Here is a 17,117-nt window from a genome sequence, read left to right on the forward strand (position 1 = left end):
AAAAGCCATTTATTGGAAGACGGTACCAAAGCTATTTCTGAAGAACATCAACTACTTCTTCAGAAGGAATTGCTCAAACCAAATTGTCACTTGCTTCTGAGGCAGAGGCAAAACGGCAAAAGAAAGAGTAACAGAGCGGAGGGAAAAAAAGAAAGGAGTATGTGCATGTGAGACAGGAAGGTCACACAATGGAGACATGCAAACAGTAAAGTATAAACCACGCACAGGAACAGTATCAATCGAGTATGTTAATATTTGCAACTGCTAGTGGAAATAGAGATTTTATCCTCTACACCTCGGTGATCCCTGCAATAACCTGCCCCTAGCTCCACTTCTAGCACTACCTGGCACTAAGGGCTGACACTAACCCTAGAGCTGAGCACATGCAGGAGGGGCTGGGGCATCGCTACTCACTTGGACTCGTCGTAAGGCGTTTTACAGATGCAGTAAAGCTTTGTGTCCTTCTTCGTTTCCTTTGAGGTAGTAGAAATCATTTTCTTTTTCTTGGACTTGGAAGCCGAGGAATCTTTCTCCTCCTCTCGTTTCCTCTTCTGGGAGGAGACTGGCACGGGGACAGTGGTGGAGGAGGAGGAGGTGACACTGGCTGCTGGCAGCTGTGGCGGTGCTGGTGGCACTGGTGGCGGTGCTGGTGGGGCAGCGGCGGCGGCCGCGGCGGCTGCGGCCGCTGCTGCAGCAGCTGCTGCCTGGGCTCTTTCCTTTTCTTTCTTAATTTTAGTCAAGTCTTTCTTTAGCTCCTCCTGAAGTGTATTAAATGAATAAATAGAGGGAGGCACTTCATATGATTATTGCAAGACAGGGTTAAAATCTAGGCAAAAATCCCCAAGCTTAACCAAAAGAAAACAATTAAATCCATTTAAATATGCATTTTTTCATGTTCTGAACCTACAATTCACATACTATTAAGGGATGACATTCCTGGGCTACAATGGCCCACTGGCTGTAACTTATCAGAAGCTGTTTCATGAAAGAAGGTAATTTCAGTCCAGAAGAAAACCAAGAGGCCCTCAAAGGACATATGAGCAGCTTTGCAGAGATCCACAACCAATAGCTTCTTCCTGTAAATTTCCTTAAAATCTCACTAAGTAAACAAAGATTAACACAGAGATACTCTCCCCAGCTTAACATCAAATTAGCCTTTGAGACTCTGTCCTTACCTGCACTTCAATCTGCAGATCTTTGTCCAGAAGTGCTCTTTTTTTCAGTATTTCAGCTTTCAGCTGCTCTTTATGCTTGAAAAGCAGAGCTGAGAGCTTGGTCGCGTTCTGTTTGCTCCGCTTCTGCTCCACGCTCTCTTCTCGCTTCCGTTTCTTAGCTGCCTGTTTCTCTTCTTTGTCTATCTTATCCAGAATATATTTCATCACTTGGTTGCACACAATCATTCTGGGGAAGGAATAAAGGAAAAGGACATTGTGCTGACCTGCCTGTTTATTCCCAGTTGAGAATGCAGAATCAATTCTCCAGTCACTGCAAGCTCATTATTGTATTTCCTAAGATGTACAAGGTAAATTTAGCAACACCCAGTGCTTCCACTCCTGCTTATTTACTAGAGCACTGCTGGGAGAGATCAAGTCCCTTGTTAGGCTCAAGAGGGCCAATCCCAATTTCACTTAAATGATCTGAGTACTAATTGTTCCTCCCCTCCCCCATCTGATTCCCAACAAAGCTTTGGCTTTAGTAGGATGCGAGAGATTTTAGCTCAATTCAGTTTCCTCAATTTGTTTGAAAATTGAGCTGGATTTTTATTCTGATGCAGGATGAAAGTGAGTTGGAAGCCTGCAACTTCTTCAAAAACAAACATTTCTATGCTCCAGTGAAATACTACCAAGGTTTTGTGTTTTGGCATAAGGACTGACAAACGCTTTTCACTGTATAGAATTCAGTACAAACAGTTCTCAATTTCTCCACTGACAGCTCAAGATGAGGTTTTTGTCTGCTTGTTGTACCTTCAACTATAAATCTATTTTCCTGCTCACTTATTTTGCACCTTTCATTTATTTTGCTTTATATTTCAATTAGAAAATGAATGTATTTGGGTTCTTCTGAATTTACTTTTCCCTTCCCCATTCTCTTCCAAAACCATTAGAAAACCAAATGCTTCTTGTTGCCAGAGTGACCATGAAAAACAACTCCCACTGAGCTGAGAGGAAACAGCAGAATAGCAATGGCCAGGACAAGCAGCTGCTGGCAACTCTGGTCTCAGATATTTTGTCCTTTGTTAGACAGCTGGATTTTGATGACAAATGGAATATGTACATAAATATTTGTAGGGTCATACAATTTGGTTTAGTTTGCTCTTTATACCTGCCCTGTATCTACTTGGTTTAGTCTGTTTTTTTAACAGATTAAAGATCCCCATATTGTATTTCTGAAGAAGAATAAATCAGTGAGATGGAAAAGCAGCTGCACCACCAAGCTAGTTAGAACTATTTTTTTTTCATCTTTCTTTTAAATTGGGCTTTTGTCACTTGAAACACCTTGGTTATCTGGTTATCACATTTGGTTATCTGACACCATGAAATGAAGAGCATATCCACTACATCTTTTTCTTTATGCAACTCTGAACAGTAAAGGAGTGGCACCCAGGGATAGTGTTGTAATCAACTGAGCTTGTGACTGGATGATCAGAATTTTATAGAACATACTCTTCTTTTTCTTAGTATCTGACACACACTTGTGATTATCTAATTGGAGCAACTGCATGTGTGAAAAGGAGTCAAAATAATCCCAAGACAAATGACAAACACTCCAAATTGCTGTTTAACAGCTTCAAGCATAAAATCTCTCAGTTTGTCAATCTGTCTTCCAACTCTTCAGCTCCTTCTGTAGAGTGGGATGTGCAGGGACAAGAATGGAAACACATGGCCATGATAAAGGACAAACAAAATCCAGGCTTTTTTTTGCAGCAGAAGCATTAATTCTCCATTCTGTGCTTCTTTACTTGAGTTTAAAAACTGGCCAGCTTCAAACACAACATGTAACATTACTTGAAAACATATTATCAAAATAAAATTGAGATTATAGAAGATGAAAGATCATTATTAAAGTTACTTTTAAGTGTTACTCTAACCAATTTTATATTGCAACACTTCTTTAAGCAGATTTTTACAAACCAGCATTTCATTATGAAACCATTAAAAGATGCAATAAATGAAAAATTTCATAGCTACAAATGCACTGTGATGCACATTCACCTCTGATTTTCTTCCCTCTCAGCTGGAGTCAGTGTCTTCTTCTGTTTCAAATGTTCTATGACAGCATTCTGCTTCATAACCACCTGTAGGACGATACAAGATTCAAAATAAAAGATGAAAACTTAGCCAGTATTTCACATATTATGGGGAGACCCAGGACATTTCCTAAGTTAAAGTGTCATTTATTTCACTGAGTGACAAAATAAAGCTGATTTTATCAGGGGAGCAGTGCTTGTGTAAAACAATTATTTGAAAATTCAAAAAGAAATTGAGAAAGAACACCACCACCCCCAGGATAGGATATTTTGCTTATGTCAAGTTTGAACCCAGGAACTAAATGTAAATTGACTGTATTTCCTCAGAGACTGGTTGTTTTATTTTAAAAGTGGTCATAGTCCATGATATATTTTTAAGCCCCACAGCCGTCCAACAGCGTCACATTTCAGATACCTCTTTGGAACCTCAGTTTTCAGGTAATGAAAGTTCTGCACGTGTTTTTGTCCATCAGCTCTCCTAGCTCTGACCTATCTTTCCTGAATTGAGAACAGAGATGGATTTGTCCCAGCAGCTAATGGTAAACTGAATCAAGGTGACAGAAGAATGCAAACATGGTACAAGTGACTTGATGTGCTGAATTAACTTGGAACTTGTCCTTAAATTGCCAATAGCAATCGTGCACTATCTTTGAAAGAATCAAATTAACTGCCTATCAAATGTATTAACATTGTTAACAAGAACAGGCATTTGAAATTAGATTTCTTTCATTCATTAGTGTTAATTTCCTTCTGTTAACTTTACCTGTTTCTGGATAATGTCACTTTGATTAGAAGCCTGAAGGGTGTGCTCACGTTTAATTTCTATCTATTGCTGCTGCCTGAGCTGCTGAACTGGGTGCAGCTGCTCCTGCACAGAAGCTGCTGGCACTGCCACCACCCTGGCCACCTGCTGAGCCTGAGCTGGGCCACTGGGCTGGACCTCACGGGGTAACTGAGGCTGGATGTGGGGCACACTGCCCTGCTGGGCTCAGATCTGAGACAGAGGATTTCCACTTGCTGCTGGAGCTGGGGCACTGCAGTAACACTTTTTGGAGGCTGCTGAAATTGTAGCTGAGGATGAGCTGGGCACTGCACAGGAACCTGATTTAAACTTTGAGTACTTGCAAGGGCTGTGCCCGAGGTCTGAAGCTGAGCCTGTGATTGCTGCAGCCGAGCTGGAATTTGGATGGGAGTGTGGGGCCACATCAGAGCGGGCTGTGGGGCTGGAGTTTGCACCTGAGCTGGAAGCTGAGCCTGGGCCTGGCCTGGGGGCAGCCCCGCGGGCGGCGCTGGAGAGAGCCCGGGAGCCGGGGCTGGAGACTGAGCCGGAGACTTGGAGGGCTGAGCTTCGGGAGGAGCCGCGGGGTCAGCGGGGGCCTCGGGCGGGCTCGGGGCCTCGGGCTGGGGCTGGGCCCCCGCGGGCTGGGCCTGGGGCTGGCCCTGGGGCTGCCCCTGCCCTGCGGGCACGGCCGCTGCTGGAGGCGCCTGCAGAGCCGGCTTGGCTTCCCCCGCACCTGTGAACACACAAACACAAACCACGGGTCCATTAATTGCAAATGGCATGGCTGTGAGCCTTGATAACCCAAACCTCTGGAACTACTGCACAGCTGCAGCTGTGAACACACAAACACAAACCAAGGGTCCATTAATTGCAAATGGCACGGCTGTGAGCCTTGATAACCCAAACCTCTGGAACTACTGCACAGCTGCAGCTGTGAACACACAAACACAATCCACGGGTCCATTAATTGCAAATGGCACGGCTGTGAGCCTTGATAACCCAAACCTCTGGAACTACTGCACAGCTGCAGCTGTGAACACACAAACACAAACCACGAGTCCAGTAATTGCAAATGGCATGGCTATGAGCCTTGATAACCCAAACCTCTGGAACTGCTGCAAAGCTCCGTGCAGGAACTCAACAGACTCTGCAATGCACTTCCAACACACTGTGAAAAATGCGCATTTTATGATTGGCTTTTTGCAAATATTAAAATGAATATTATATGTGTTGTGTTAGAAAGTAATGCTGTATTAATTCTCTTAAGTAGTGTGGTAAATATAGTTTTAGGTTATAAAAAAATGTTTAAATAGAAACTATGCTACGTAGGATACTTTTTTTTAAGAAAGGACTTGCAGCGACATAGCAGCCACAGGACACCTAAATCTTTCAGAGAAAAAGAATTTATTGCCCTCTTATCAGAAGAAACTAATTTCTTCCTGTGAAAAATGCATGTATTTTATGATTGGCTTTTTGCAAATATTAAAATGAACGTTATATGTGTTGTGTAAGAAAGTAATGCTGCATTAGTTCTCTTAAGTAGTGTGTTAAATATAGTTTTAGGTTATAAAAAAGGTTAAAATAGAAACTATGCTATGTAGGATACTTTTTTTAAAGAAAGGACTTGCAGCGAGATAGCAGCCACAGGATGCCTAAATCTTTCAGAGAAAAAGAATTTATCAGAAGAAACAAATTTCTTCATGCCTCAAAGGCACTGTTAGAATTCAGAGGAAGAAGCTGATGATGACCAGACAGAATCCTGTATTTGAATGGAATTTATGCACCATGTATGAAGTGTATGAATATGCAACAGGCTATTGCTTTTAAGGGTTAATCCTCTGTTAACTGTGTCCTTTCCCTTTTCTGGGCTCGGGGTTGTGCTGCCCAGAAAAAGGTACCCGGACGTCTGTAACTCTTTGTCTTTTAATTCAAATTGTCCAAATTATTATTACTCTAATTGTATTACTATTTTTATAACCATTTTATTACTACTAAACTTCTAAAATTTAAAAAAAACAAGTGATTGGCGTTTTCCACAACATTTCCTGCAGTAACAGACAACCTCCAGCTGTGTAACTTCTCCCATGCAACTGAAATGGAAGTTTTTTTTCTGCTGAAGAGAACAGTGCTTACCCGAGGTGGAAGTAGAAACGGTGGTTGTAGTTGTGCTAGCTGTAGTAGCAGCTGCTGGTAGTGGGGTGAACAGAAATCTCTGAATTGTACCATTTGGCATAGCTGCTTGCATAAGCTGCTGTCCTGGGCCAGGTATTACAGTCACACCCTGAGGGATTAATTGTAACTGACCAGTAGTTTGACCTTGTCCCTGAATTACCACAGTTAAGCCTTGACTGCCACCCTAAAAAAAAAGTTAATATTGATGTATTAGTGATGTAATTCTTAGACAGACTTTGCTGAAAATAAGAACAATTAGGGGTTTGGATTTCAGAATTCAATATTTTTATCACATACCATACTCCTAAAATCTAAAACCAGCATCTGAGATCATGAAATACTCAAGGACTCTTTCAACAATTTTACTGCCAACAGATGACTGGGTTGGAGGGACACATTTTGTGAACCCACAGAACACAGCACAACTCTGAGTCTTTGGTGTAGAAACTCATAGAATCACAGAATGGTTTAGGTTGGGAGGGGCCTTAAAACTCACCCAATTCCACCCACACCTTCCACTGTCCCAGGCTGCTCTAAGCCCCATCCAGCCTGGCCTTGGACACTTCCAGGGATGGGGCAGCCACAGCTGCTCTGGGCAAACTGTGCCAGGGCCTCCTCACCCTCACAGGGAAGAATTTCCTCCCAATATCTAATCTAAACCTACCCTCCCCTTCAACCTAAACTCCAAGTCTTGTTCCACCTACAAAAAACCTTATCTGGCAATGAGCAGTCTGTACATTGCAATCATTTATATGAATTATTTATAGTTTGAAGAACAGATGTTGTGGTAAATCACAGACATTTATTTTTACCCAAAAAATGACTCTCAACTTATTTTTTGCCAACAGACCTTCATGATCTGAACAGAAGTTGTAAGAACTTTTTCCTCCTCTGCTCACTGATACTGCAACTTTTCCTCTGAGATTCTGGATAGCATGAATGAAAACTAGATCTTCACATCAAATCAAAAGACAAGTAATCAAAATTATGATCTGAATGTCTACAAAACAGACCATACAGAATAATTATGTCCCTTACTGTTATTAAAGATTTTTTTTCATGCTGCTGAACACTCCTGATGCCAGTTACCTTACTGGGAAGTACAACAGGAAGCAAGCATTAAAACTTTACTATTAAAACGACTTACTTTCTATTTACTATTTATTATATTTATTTACTATTTAAGCTGCTTTCAGTCTGTAATTATGCCAATGCTCATCCTAAATAAAGCCAGACACATGAATTTAAAGGCACAGGCACTACACTGCTGAAATGCAAAGGCAGGATGGGTTAGCACATTCCACACCCAGGGCTGTCCAGTGCTTTACCTGCCCTTGTGTGAGCTGGGTGAGCTGGGCCATTGTCAGCTTCACCTGGCCCTGCTGGGGCCGAGGGGGCGGCGCTGGGGTCTGAGGCTGAACTTGTTGAGGGGCTGTCCCAGAACTTGTGATGGTTTTCTGCCCAGTGCTGGAAGAAGCTGTGCTGGTACTAGAAACTGCTGTTGAGACAGGCTGACCCCTGATTATCTGAGTCACCACTTGCTGGGTCTGACCTGTAAGAGAAGAATTTGAGCTAAGAAACACATTTTCAGCTTTTTAACTGTAAGCACAGCAAACCTCCAAGTCACAAATTGCAATGGGGTGTGATGGTGATCAGACAGGTGAAGCAAACACTGCAGTTTGCACGTAAATTTTCTTTACAAACCATTTGTGTGATTGAAAAATGTCTGCAAAATATTTTAACTACAGTTGCATGCATATAAAGAACTTTCAAACACTGAGCTTCTTTTTAAGAAAAAACATACAAAAAAAGGGCTTCCTCAATGCACAATTACTCCATGTGTTTTTCAGTTTTGTGGGGCTTTTATTTTTTTCCCCAAATGAATGGACTTAAAATTAATGTGTCAATGATAAATAACATTGACAAAGCCTCCTACAAACACATCCAAAAGCTGAAAAAGGCATTAGTCGAGCATCAAAACGAGGGATGTTTGCATTGGGACACAATGAATTGATGAAGAAACAAACCATGGATTTCACACTGGGAGTTGAAATATTAAAGTGAACCTACTGGCTGGCAGAATACCTTGTTGCACCACTACAGGTGTTCGGATGATGGCCTTGCCAAGGGTGGGCTGCTGCAGCGGGGTCCGGATCACCGTCATCCCGGGGCGCAGCGGCGTCCCCTGCACCACCTGAGCACACAGAGAGGAGAGCACCTGTCAGCTGGAGGAAAAAGCCCCTGGAATATGCCCTGAATGGTGTTCAAGGTGTGCTTTAATTTTCCCAACTGTTGTAACCTCTTTGGAATAAAGGATCCATACACACCATTGCTGAGACGAGCCAAAACCATTGAAAAGTGATTTAATATCTGCCAACAACTGAAAGTCTACACACTTAAATTTTTTTGAGTTAAATAACATACACACTTACACTTTTTGAATTAAAAAACATTGAGAAAAACATCTTACTTGTGAAGTGCTCGTTGTTCCTAACGTCCCTGTGGTGTTTGGCCTAATGGTTACAGTTGCTGTCCTTGGCTGGAATGAAGTAAAGGTTTGACTTGCACCTGTAGTTGATGGAATGATACCCAATACCTTTTGCTGAACTTGAACCACACCTAATTAAAGAAAAATTGAGAATTCATTAATGACATAATGGCCAGAAAAAGAAGTAAATGCAACTCCAGGGTGGCATTTAGAACTCAAGTCTCCAGGTTTCTAGAATACCTTTGAGTCTCAACATTTCTTGGGAAAGCCTTTGTCATATTGTAAAAAGAAGCAATTTGTCAATAGTCCAACTACATTTTAAGTTAAGAAACAGGTATTTTAGAAAAGATTAAGGAAAGTGTGAATCTTCACAGAGATCAGTTTGATGGTAACTGCAAAGAAGTCCTTGCATTGACAGAGTGCCACAAATTAGTGTTATACAACCATTAAAAGCTATAATCTGATTAATTTCAAATGTAGGAGAGCAGTTTAAACACCTTTCACCTACAACACTGTGGTGCTGAAGAAAATGGGCAATGCTTCTCCTGTCACCTATGAAATTTCAATACAAAATCTGCAGCCTTCATGATGTGCTCAGATGCTAAATATAATGGAGACAGAATTGAGTTTTTCTGTTCAATATACATTCACAAATCTCAAAAAAATTAAGTCCTCTTCTTGAGGCAAGAATCAAAAATGCTAATCTTAGTCTGGAGCCCAACTCCTGCTCATCAGTGAAGAGCAGCTGTAGGCATTAATACTTTTGTGAACAAAGTTTCTTTGTTGACTTAGATAACCAAAAAAAAAGCATGCTTCATTCCACATTGTTCAAAATAAAGCTCCTAATTTTGTGCTAGGAAATGCAGAATAATTCATAGGCAAAAAACTTGCATTTTTCCCCTTACAGACACAAATATGCAACACAGGGGGACCAAGCTGTAGAAACTTGTATTTTTTTATATATATAAAATACATATTTTTCCCCCTTCACGTCATAGTTTACTTCACTGGGAAAATAGTGTCAAAGGAGAATTAAACAGCAAGCTGGAATACAGATTTTATTCAGTTCCCTTTGCCCTACCTCCTTGAGTTGATGGCACATTGACGGCAACAATCTTGCTGTTTGCAGGGAGTGGCAGCTTAGTTATCACTTTCCCTGCCATCGTTACTGGGCTGCCTGAGAGCTGGAAGGTCTGCCCTGTGCTGGCAATGCTTGTGGCTGAGCTGGCAGCTGTGCTAGTGGCTATTGAGGCACACAGAACAGGCAGGTTTAGAGCAGAATCATTAGTCAATGAAATGACTGTTTTTCAAGCATGAAACAGCAAACTACAGGATTACTTTTACTTTTTTTTTTTTTTTTAACGTGTCATGCTTTTTTTGGTAAAGGTTCTTTATTGGAAACAGTATGTTACATCATAGAATGCTTTCATGAATGATACTGGCACAAAAACTGTCAGTAATTAATGAGACAGGTCAGAAATGAGTCTTCCTAGCAGAAGTCAGAACAAGGAAAAACTAGACAGATATAATCTCAGAAATGTCCTTCTGGCACAGCAAGAGTTAAGAGCAAAGATAACCAGAAACATACTAATGCTGCATGTCTGGAGAAGATGTGATGTGATGCACACACAGATGAACTCCAGCAATGCTCCTTCCATGACAAATCATTCCTTACCTGTTGAAGACTGGCCTTGCTTAACCCAAGTAGCAAAAGTTTGATGGAAATTCTTGTTCTGTTGGAATGTTACTGTAGCTGGAGACCCCACTTTAGTGGTGAGCACTACTTTGGTTCCAGTGGGGACAGGGCCTGCCAGAGGGCCCACCACGACTTTCTGGGGTGTGGACACTGTGGTTGCAGTGCTGCTGGCTGTGCTGGCTGCAGGGACCACACCTCCTGCAGGGATCTGCTTCTGCTGCTCCAGCCGTTTCTGTTCAGAAAAAAAATGGAATAAAGAGATAATCAGTATTTTCAGATTTTACAACATCAACATTGTCTCCCGGTATTGAGAGATAAAGGCCTCTGGTAGGGTTTTAGCTCAAATTAGGATTTTAGTTCAAATGTAGAAGATTGAAGAATAGGCTCCTTGATCTCCAGAACTACAAATCTGCTTAGAATACAGAGCCAGAAATTTTCCTTTAGAACAACTTTTAAATCCTTGCCTTATGTTAATTTCACTGCACATTTTACTTTAAAAAAACCTGCACAACATATTAATTTGTCTCAGATTAATCAGAAATATTAAAAAAACTTTTAAAAATATCCATCTATATTTGGCTTTGACCATGTACATTCATCTATGTCAGTAATTGGTACATCATCATCAACACAGAGTTTACTATTAGTGTTCCTAAATTTAGAGCTTCCTGCATTGAGATCCTGCCAGTTACAGAAAAAAGCAGACTGTATCATTCTGTTTCACCACTGAGAATGCAATTTTTAAAACTGTTATTTTAAATTTAAATCCAGTTTTCAGCCTGCTTAAAAAAATTAGGTTCAAAATCCCTTACCTTACCCAGTGACCTTCTGTGCTGTAACTGTTGAAAAAGCATATTAAATCTAGAGATTCCCTTAGTGAAGGGATGTATCAGCAGCTCTTCTAAAATGTCAACTAATCTAACATTTTTCCCATGTTACTGGAATTATATCTGTATTTATCTAATTTAAATTCCAGCACTATATTGCAGCAATGCCCACAAATCAGAAGCACTCATTCACTACTAATGGGTTTTTGTCAGGGCAGATGAAATGAAGAAGGAATATGTTGAGAAAAAGCACAGTTCTTAATAATGTATGTGAAATACCAACATGGCATCAGAATTCCTAATTTTAATTGCATACATTTAAATGTAAATACATATACATATCTACATATATTTAAATAAAATTACCAATGGGTTTAACTCAGATAACGTAAGAATAAAATCAAAAGATTCAATTTGAGTGAAGCATGAAATGCAGTTGTATTCCCAAGTCAGCTGTATTCCAAGGCAGCTTTCCACCACACACAGAACACTGAGAAGCTTACCTGGAGATGGTGCTTCCCAGCCTTCTTTAAAATGGAAACAAACTAAACCTTTCTAAAGTGTTACAAATGACGGGGGTGAAAAACAGGCAATCCACAACAAGCCTTTGCATTAACCCTGTTTCAAAATAACAATGTATACAGTGGCAGCAGCATTGTTTGATGGCTTAATCTGCAGTTGGAGTATTTGAGAAATGGTGTAAGCAAGGGCTAACTGCGTTTCCAGGCTATGGTGCATGTGCTGAGCAGTGCAGTTGCTGACTGCTGGGATGACCAACAGCTCCCCACCTGCTGGGCAGCCAAACGTTGGTGTTTTAGCTGAGCCTCCAATTGGGCCTTGAACTCCTCTGCCTTCTTCTGTTCACTAACCTTAGCCTGTTGTTCAACTGCCTGTGCCTTTTCCTTCTCCACCCTGCCAAAGACACAAGCAAAAGTAAGTTATACCACCACGTAAAATCCAACCATCAAACTGCATTTTGTTTTATTCAGTTTAACTGCTCTCGTATGAGCAACCATCAAGACAAAAGATCACTGAAAAACTGGTCACAGTTTTAAAAATATTTAGAAGTAAACTACTGAAGTTGCATGCAACATCCCAGAAATATCCTGATGCTAAAATACTGCAACATCTTACAGGAAACTATTAATCAAAACTGGAATTTATAATTACATCTGAGGCTGCAAGGAACCCATGTAATAACATACATTTAAAATTGTTCTTTCCAAGAGACTCAAAAATGTCGTTCCAACTGTAAGCACATGATACTGAAAATATGCATCTCATGACTTGAGTATTCTCAGGCTCAATTTACTTGTACACAGTCATTTTCTTTGGATTACAGAAGTATTTAATAAATACTGTACAAAGTCATGCCAAAAGCAGCCTACAGCCTTTTGATGCATTACAGTAATAACCTTTTAGCATTTAACAGTAGTGAGTTCATAAGCATGGAAAAATTAATATAATATTACTTCTAACAAATCTGAAATATCTGCATACCTTAGTTTTGGTACCAGCAAACAGTTTAGCTTTGTAACTTTAAGCTTGAGTATCAGTAAAAACCCAACACAGCTGTGTTTCTAGTGATCACAGTGACCAGGTTTGTGTTCTCTAGGGGAACTTTTATTTAACAATCACACAAATGAAGAGTACTTTCTTTAAAAGCTCACTTTACCTTTCAGCAAATGCCCTGATCTCCCACAGTTCCAACTCCTCCTCTGCTACCCAAGTTTCCATTATAACAGGGCCTGTTTGCTTGGGTGTTTCTGGCCTTTTTGGCCTGAGGGCACTCGATCGCAGTCCCTTCCTCTGGGGTGTTGGAGTTTCTTTAGAGAGCAGTCAAAACACACACATTAAGCTATAGTGTAAAACGAAACTGAAGTGTAAACCAAGATTTAGTGATGTTTTCAGTCCCATTTTATAAACAGGGAGGCCTTTCAGCTTCAGATAAATCATGTCCACTTGTTAAATGCAGTATTTGTTTCCCATAGGTAAATTAATAGTTCCTGGCAAGCTGCATTTGCTCCCTTGATGGGCTGAATTAGCATAAAGATCCAGTTCCTTTAATTTCTCTAGATTACAGGGGGTGTGGGGGGAAGTCTAAACAAGCAAATAAACAAACCAACCTTTTGGAGCCTCTGGTACACCAATGGGACAAATGATTTTTCTTATACAGTACTCTGAGCGGATCCCGTACGGACCGACATCTCTCCGCTTGATTATTTCTGTTGTTGTAATTTCAGTTTCAGTTGTTTCTGCAACAAATTAGTCCCAGCACATTAATAACAGAAACAAATAAAGCTAAATCTCCAATCAACCCAGTGTACTCAAGGCAGAGAAACAGCAAACAAAATTCAAATGCCACAGCTGACAGCAAGCCTTTATAGAAATGTTTTGAGTGTAACACTCAGAATTTACAGCAAAAGCTTCTGCAAATGAAAACCAGAAATTGAAAATAACAATACCTGTCCTTGTGGTTCCTCCCCCAGGGGGAGCTTTAGCTGCCATATCATCCCACTTGAGACATGCCCACAATAACCTCAACATCAGGCTCACTCCAGCCAATGATTTGACTGTTTGGAGTCGGTACCTAATGACAGAATATAAAATTATATTTAAAAATAAACTTAAAATATCCAACCAAACCAACAGGACACAGGTTTTCCATGCTACTTTAATTGAACAATATAGAAAACTGAATAAATAGCAAAATATTAATATTTGGGAATAAACATGTGTATCACTTGTATTTAAAAAAAATCAATTTATTTCATCACACCCTAGACTTTTTCTCAAAAATGTAAAGTATGTACCTCCAAGTGATCCCAAAAGTTGGTCTTGGGGATGGATATGGCCAGATATCCAAGGCAGGCTTTGCATTGTAATTGAAATAAGGAACCTCTCTGATCCCTCCTCTCCTGGCCAGCTTTTTTAAGTCATCATTGGGTAAAACAAATATGCTTTTTTTACTGCTTTTGGTAACAAATTTCCTATAAGATGGCAAGGCAGTTCCAGAACGAGTTTTTTTGGGTCTTGTGAATTTCATTAACTTCACTTTGTCTTTTGTGGAATATTCTTTGCTGACAGTCATGGAAGTCACCAATGTTCCTTCCGGGGTGGTCAGGGAGTCGGTGACTGTGGTTGTAACCACTGTTTTACTGTGCTCCTGGACAGAGATGACATCAGAGTTACTCTCTGAGGCTGGAGTGGTGAGCTTGGTGACAGTGGTGGTGGTGGTGACAGTGGAGATGGCACAGTTTTCTGTAGAGGAAACAACTGTGGTCTTCTCATCACTGGCAGCTCCAGTCTCTGCAACCTTAAACACCGTTTTGGACTCTGTGGACACAGTTGAGGTTGTGGTAGTCACTTCAGTAATAACAGTTTTCATTTTACTTTCTCCATTAATATTTTCCATTTTATGTGTCTGTACCCCATTCTGGTCAGCAAAGGGACTGCTCAAGCTGGATTCCTCACACGAGGTTACAGGACATGGAGCAACTTTCTTCTCCTCACTTGCTTCAGTTTCCATAGATTCTGTTTCACTGCTCAGGTTATTTTCCTTACAGACAGGCTGTGTTGGGAGGGAAGCAGAGCCCACACTGGCAGATCTCTCAGGAGAAAGCTGCTTTTCTTCAGTTTTCTGCATACACTTGGGCACTTCATCTGGTGGCTGAAGACTCTCTCCAGACTCAGGTGAACCCTGCAGATGTGACTTTGAGCCCACATTATTTTTATCCTTTGTGTCCTCTCCCATGATGTCACCATTCATGAATGGTTTTACTGAAGATTCCTTAAAAGTCAATGGTTTTATTTCATGTTCTGGAATGGCTTTATTAATATTATTAACTTTTGGTTCAATATCACCCCCTGCCTTAGCTTCACAGGTATTTTTCACTAAGCAGTCATCATTTGATAATCCTTTAATGTCATTGTCTTTTCCATTCATTTGAAATGATTTTTCTTTTTCTGTCTCAGTTTCGTCATCTTTATTATTCTTTTTGTCAGTAACAGTATTTACATTTGTCTGATCAAGATATTTGTTCATGGTACCTGTCTCCACTTTCAGTTCCTGACCTTTCTTTCGACCATTAGCCTCTGTTAGTTTGGAGCTCAGTAAATCTTTGTTATCATTTTCCCCATCCATGTGTTCCAGACTTTGACTTTCAAGGTTTCTTTCAGAAATCAGCCCTGTTTTAAATGGTTCTAGATCTTTATTAGCTGATTTTTGGTGAAATATCATCTTTTCAGATTTACTTTCAGTCTTTACAGGAGCAATTTCTTCCTCCATTTCACTTTCTTGAGAGGACATGGTTTCCATATGGCTTTTTATCATACAATTGTTTTCTGGATCTTTGCTTTGCTGTTCAGAATCCCCTTCTGAGTGTCCTTTTTCAAGAGTGCCCACAGCATCTCTTCTGCAGCTGCTTTCAGGTACCACTGGCCCTAAGTTTTCAAGTTCTCGCTGAGAAACTCTGGTAATAGGCAGCTTTTGTTTCAAGGGTTTTTCAGCTGTTTCTGAAACATCCCATTTGATTCTGCTTTCTGCACTGGTTTGTTTCAAGCCATCCACTAAAGAGCTCTCAGACTCTCCAAGAGCCTCTTGTCCCTGACGTTTCTCAGCAGTGGAAGGCTCAGGGTTGTTTTCTCTGCCATCATTCTGAACAGAGCTGTCTCCTTCAGAGGATTGAGGGGAGTCCTCATCCAGCAGCTGCCCCTCTTTTGAGAGCCTGTTTGACAAAGGCAGAGAAGGTTCATCTTCATCCCCAGTTTTGCTGATGGGCAAACAGTCCTGTTCTGCATCTTCACCTTGGGTCTTGTCTGCAATGTAGCTTTGATCCTGGGAAGGAGAGCCAAACTGGCTTCCTTCTTTCCCATTCCTCACTTGTAGCCCTTCTGTGTTTTTCTGGGGGCTCACAGGTCGAATGCCCCCAGTTTTAGCACCAGCCTCCAGCTTCATCTTTTCCAGACGCTGTTTTTCCTCCAGTGTAAACTGTTTTATTCGCCGCTCCAGGAGCCCATCTAATTTTGATGATTTTACTTTCCTTTTGTAGCAAGTCCTTAAATGAAATCCCTCACTGACATTGATTATATCCCGCTTACAATGACTGTCCTCATCTTTTATGGAGGATTCAATTTTCACATCATCCACATCCATAGGTTCTTCTTTGATGACTTTATCATTTTCACTGTCGATGTCTTTTTCCACTGTGAAGAAGAAGTAACTCTGAGTCAGTGAGCTCCCCAATAATGAATACAAATTATATTTTTACATTAAGTACTAAAAAATAAATGGGGCTTTTAGCATATTAAAAGATTTCAATTAAAAAAGGAACAAAAGCTTCAGACACTACCACAATGGATAACAGGCAATCATTTAACATTTTAGATGTCTTGACAAAATCTGTTACAGTTTTTCACAAGTTATTTCTGAGGTTCTATGCTTTTACTCATGCAATAACATGAGTTTCACAATAACAAAAGATTATCACCTGTGTCTTTTGCATGATCTAAGTTTTCAGAAATTGTGTCAACTTCTAATTTGTCTTCACGCAACTTTTCTTCTTTTACTTGTACTTTCTCCAAGGTTTCTGAAACATCTGCTTTGTCTTTTGCTTGCAGATCTCGAGAATCCTTTGCTCTGTCTTTCTCTGGTTTCACCTTAGCTGTACCTTTTCGTTTATCCAAGTTGCACTTTTCATCTTCGCTCTTTGCTATTAACAAATTAAATTATTTCAATTATCCAGACTATTTTTTGTACTCTGCCACATTTGAATGTGTGTTAAGTTTACCTCTCAAATCATTTGCACACCATTAGTGAAATTCAGAAACAGAATTAAGCATTTAGTAGTGACACCATAGATTAAACAGTGCACTACTGAATATATATATATACCCCCTCAATGTTT

At 40.4% G+C, this 17,117-nt stretch overlaps 1 protein-coding gene across 11 annotated transcripts in view; it reads right to left on the reverse strand.

The window, feature by feature from the left end:
* BPTF (bromodomain PHD finger transcription factor) overlaps positions 1-17,117 on the reverse strand; it is a 55,549-nt gene that overhangs the window by 9,357 nt on the left and 29,075 nt on the right. For 5 of the 11 annotated variants that reach the window (XM_054644878.2, XM_054644881.2, XM_054644882.2 and 2 more), the window contains 16 exons: positions 16,701-16,922; positions 14,025-16,416; positions 13,677-13,801; positions 13,338-13,466; positions 12,887-13,037; positions 12,000-12,123; positions 10,364-10,616; positions 9,770-9,931; positions 8,671-8,819; positions 8,271-8,394; positions 7,529-7,752; positions 6,162-6,384; positions 4,484-4,761; positions 3,213-3,295; positions 1,176-1,401; positions 415-758 (listed from right to left, as the gene is read on the reverse strand). In XM_054644878.2, coding sequence (XP_054500853.2) covers positions 415-758; positions 1,176-1,401; positions 3,213-3,295; positions 4,484-4,761; positions 6,162-6,384; positions 7,529-7,752; positions 8,271-8,394; positions 8,671-8,819; positions 9,770-9,931; positions 10,364-10,616; positions 12,000-12,123; positions 12,887-13,037; positions 13,338-13,466; positions 13,677-13,801; positions 14,025-16,416; positions 16,701-16,922 — 5,209 coding nt within the window. The remainder of the gene's footprint in view (positions 1-414; positions 759-1,175; positions 1,402-3,212; positions 3,296-4,483; positions 4,762-6,161; positions 6,385-7,528; positions 7,753-8,270; positions 8,395-8,670; positions 8,820-9,769; positions 9,932-10,363; positions 10,617-11,999; positions 12,124-12,886; positions 13,038-13,337; positions 13,467-13,676; positions 13,802-14,024; positions 16,417-16,700; positions 16,923-17,117) is intronic. The other 6 variants (XM_054644885.2, XM_054644883.2, XM_077188434.1 and 3 more) reach the window with 5 other exon arrangements.

Source organism: Agelaius phoeniceus, chromosome 19 (genome assembly GCF_051311805.1).
Source record: "Agelaius phoeniceus isolate bAgePho1 chromosome 19, bAgePho1.hap1, whole genome shotgun sequence".
In the NCBI taxonomy this organism is placed as follows: domain Eukaryota; kingdom Metazoa; phylum Chordata; class Aves; order Passeriformes; family Icteridae; genus Agelaius; species Agelaius phoeniceus.